The 2804-nt window shown below is 38.9% G+C and overlaps 1 protein-coding gene across 1 annotated transcript in view; it reads left to right on the forward strand.

Annotated features, from left to right (window-relative positions):
* Nucleotides 1-535: 535 nt before the first annotated feature.
* LOC106518757 (nodal modulator 1-like) overlaps nt 536-2804 on the forward strand; it is a gene marked incomplete at its 5' end in the record, with an annotated part of 30042 nt that continues 27773 nt past the window's right edge. The window contains 6 exon segments of the mRNA XM_014010155.1: nt 536-773; nt 865-1013; nt 1100-1255; nt 1341-1426; nt 1509-1654; nt 1740-1959. Of these exon segments, the coding sequence (XP_013865609.1) occupies nt 536-773; nt 865-1013; nt 1100-1255; nt 1341-1426; nt 1509-1654; nt 1740-1959 (995 nt within the window).

Here is a 2804-nt window from a genome sequence, read left to right on the forward strand (position 1 = left end):
ACACACACACACACACACACACACACACACACACACACACACTGGGTGAGCAAGTCACCAGCTTTATCACAGTTTGATTTTATATAAATATGTTTGGATGACAAGTGTCATACAGTTTTCATTCAATTCAATTCAAAAGTCTGCGATCAATAGCTATGATGCGATATTCTCATTTAACACAATCATTTAGTAGAAATATGATATCGATCCACAGCTGTCACGATAATAATATGGATCAATATTTTCATTTTGCCTCAAAGTACATCATTGAATCATTAATCGTTTAATAAATATATCAGTGTGGATCAGTGTATGGTTACAGCCCTAGCAAACGTTGAGCTGATGATCATGAAAGTAAAACGCTGATGGAAGCCTCTTATCGTAGAGTAAATAAAGTCCATTTTGGCTTTTTATTTTTTTATTTTTGTCGTCAAGAGGAGGACCTGTCAGTGAAGAGTTGAATGCACGTTTACACTGAAAGCAAACAACTTAAGCACAGCATCATAAAAGGTGATTTTTGCCTCTTTTCTTCAAGTGTTCTTCACAGAATACAGTGGGCTGAACCCGCTGCTGGACCAGCTGCCGAGCTACCAGTCCCTCCTGTACCGCAGGAAGTCAGCCTCCAAACGAGGAGCCAGCACCAGAACCAGGCTCAGCTCCTCTGGCAGCGTGAAATGGACCGAGAGGAGCTTAAGACGAAACGAGGTGAAACAGACGGCGCTGCGGCCCATCAAGGAGCTGCCCATGTCCATGGCTGAGAAACGTAGAGAAAAGTGGGGAAACTTTTAGATCTTTTCTCTACATTAAACATGTCTAAATGTTTAAATCCACCTTCCCATTAATTAACCGCTTCCTGTTTATTAGAAATAAACGTGAGAGAAACAGTGAAAATCTGAGCAGCTGGGAGCAGTGGAGGCGAAACACTCGCATATATGTGAGGCGGATGAAAGAAACCAGTGAAATGTTGCTCAGCTCTCTSAAGCTCTGGAGTGGGGACATCCACCAGATAGAAGGTGGGGAAAAAACACTGAAGTGTTGTGTTTTTGCTCTTTTAGCCTTAAGGTTTTTTTATTGTTGTCTTGTTTTTGTTTGTTTATAGGGATGTTTGGAACTGGGATCCTGTCGTATTTCTCCTTTCTGCGCTTCCTGGTTGTGCTCAACCTGGCCATTTTTCTGCTCATGTTCACGTTTGTCATGCTCCCCATCGTCCTCGTCCCCTACACTTCAGCAGAAATCGTCTTCAACCGGAATGACGGTGAGCAGACGTTTGATTGCTTCGCTCCTGAACGGAAAGTAAAACTGAGACAGATTGGAAATGACAAGTTTGTCTGTGGGTTTAGGAGGCAACTGCAGCGACTATCCAAGCAGCACTCGCCGAGGTCTCGTCAACTTCCATGAGCACATTACAGACCTGCTTTCTGGTGAAGTACGTTCCTGTCCAGTTTATAAAATATATATATATTTATTTCCATAAGAGTCTGGATTAACCTTTTGTGTTTCATGTGCAGGGTTTCATGGAACRGACCTACCTTTTCTACGGTTTCTACAACGTGGATAAAATCCAGTTTTCACACTGCACATATAATTTAGCTTTGGCATACCTGCTGACAACCATAGCCTACCTCCTGTTCAGTCTTGTTGTGATTGTTAAAAGGTATAAAAAAGCTGGGATAATTGGACACATTTAAAGAGCAGTAGGTTTAAGTGTATGACTTTTAAAATTTATTTCTTTATTTTAGATCGGCCACAGGGTTCAAACGTAGCCTGATCCAGAATGAGGATTGCTTTCAGAGCTTTTGCAACAAGKTGTTTTCTGGCTGGGATTTCTGCATCACCGACAAGAGCACAGAGAAACTGAAGAAGAGCAGTCTGCTCTACGAACTCAGGGTTGGTTTGTTTKTTTTTTTCTCTCGGGCAGAATAAAGAACTAGTTTTTGCATGGTAATAATCATAAAATACTGATTAATTATTGTATTATTTTGTACAAGGCAGGTGATGATGTAATGCTCAGGTTTATCTGTTKGTGTCTCTGTTACTAAAATATGAATCACTGGATGAAACTTATATTGAATTTTCATCTACAGCTGATTAACTTTTGGTTAGAGGTGCAACAATACATGTATCTGTAACAAATTGTTAAATACACACACTGTATGTAACAATACAGATTGTTTTCTCTGTGTTAAAGGATCAGTGGATCTGTGTTCGACTACTCCACCCGGGCTGCTTTTTCGAGCACAGATCCACTGAGAAACTTGCTGTTTCAGCAACGTTTCATTTAAAAACTGGACTTTTCAGGTTAAACAAATGTTCATAATTAATGTCAATAAATTACAAGTTAAGAAGTGCATAGAAATTTATCTTTTTTGGATCGAAAAAATATTGAACTGTGACAGTAAAGCAGTGGTTACCAAACATTTCAGCTTTACACCCCCCCGTGACCCCAACTATTTATCGTTTGATAAATATTGGTATCAGATCAAATGAACAAGTGCATAGTAATAATATTTATTATCCTTCTTTGATTCATTTTAACTACACTAACCACACCCTTTTGTAACAACTAAGGCAAAAATAATTGTTAGAAATCATTTTTAAATGTAGTTAATTCTGAAGAATTTTTCACTTTGATGTTTTGGAGCCCCATTACGAGTTCCAACCCCATCTTTGGAAACCACTGGACTAAAGTATTGAAATGAACTAAATCATGAATTTTCTGTGTCGTTGCACCCCTACTTTTGGTATCAACCTGACCACCCACGGCCAACTGATTGTAAATAAATAAATAAATAAATAAATAAATA

Source organism: Austrofundulus limnaeus, unplaced genomic scaffold (assembly GCF_001266775.1).
Source record: "Austrofundulus limnaeus strain Quisiro unplaced genomic scaffold, Austrofundulus_limnaeus-1.0 Scaffold66, whole genome shotgun sequence".
Classification (NCBI taxonomy): Eukaryota; Metazoa; Chordata; class Actinopteri; order Cyprinodontiformes; family Rivulidae; genus Austrofundulus; species Austrofundulus limnaeus.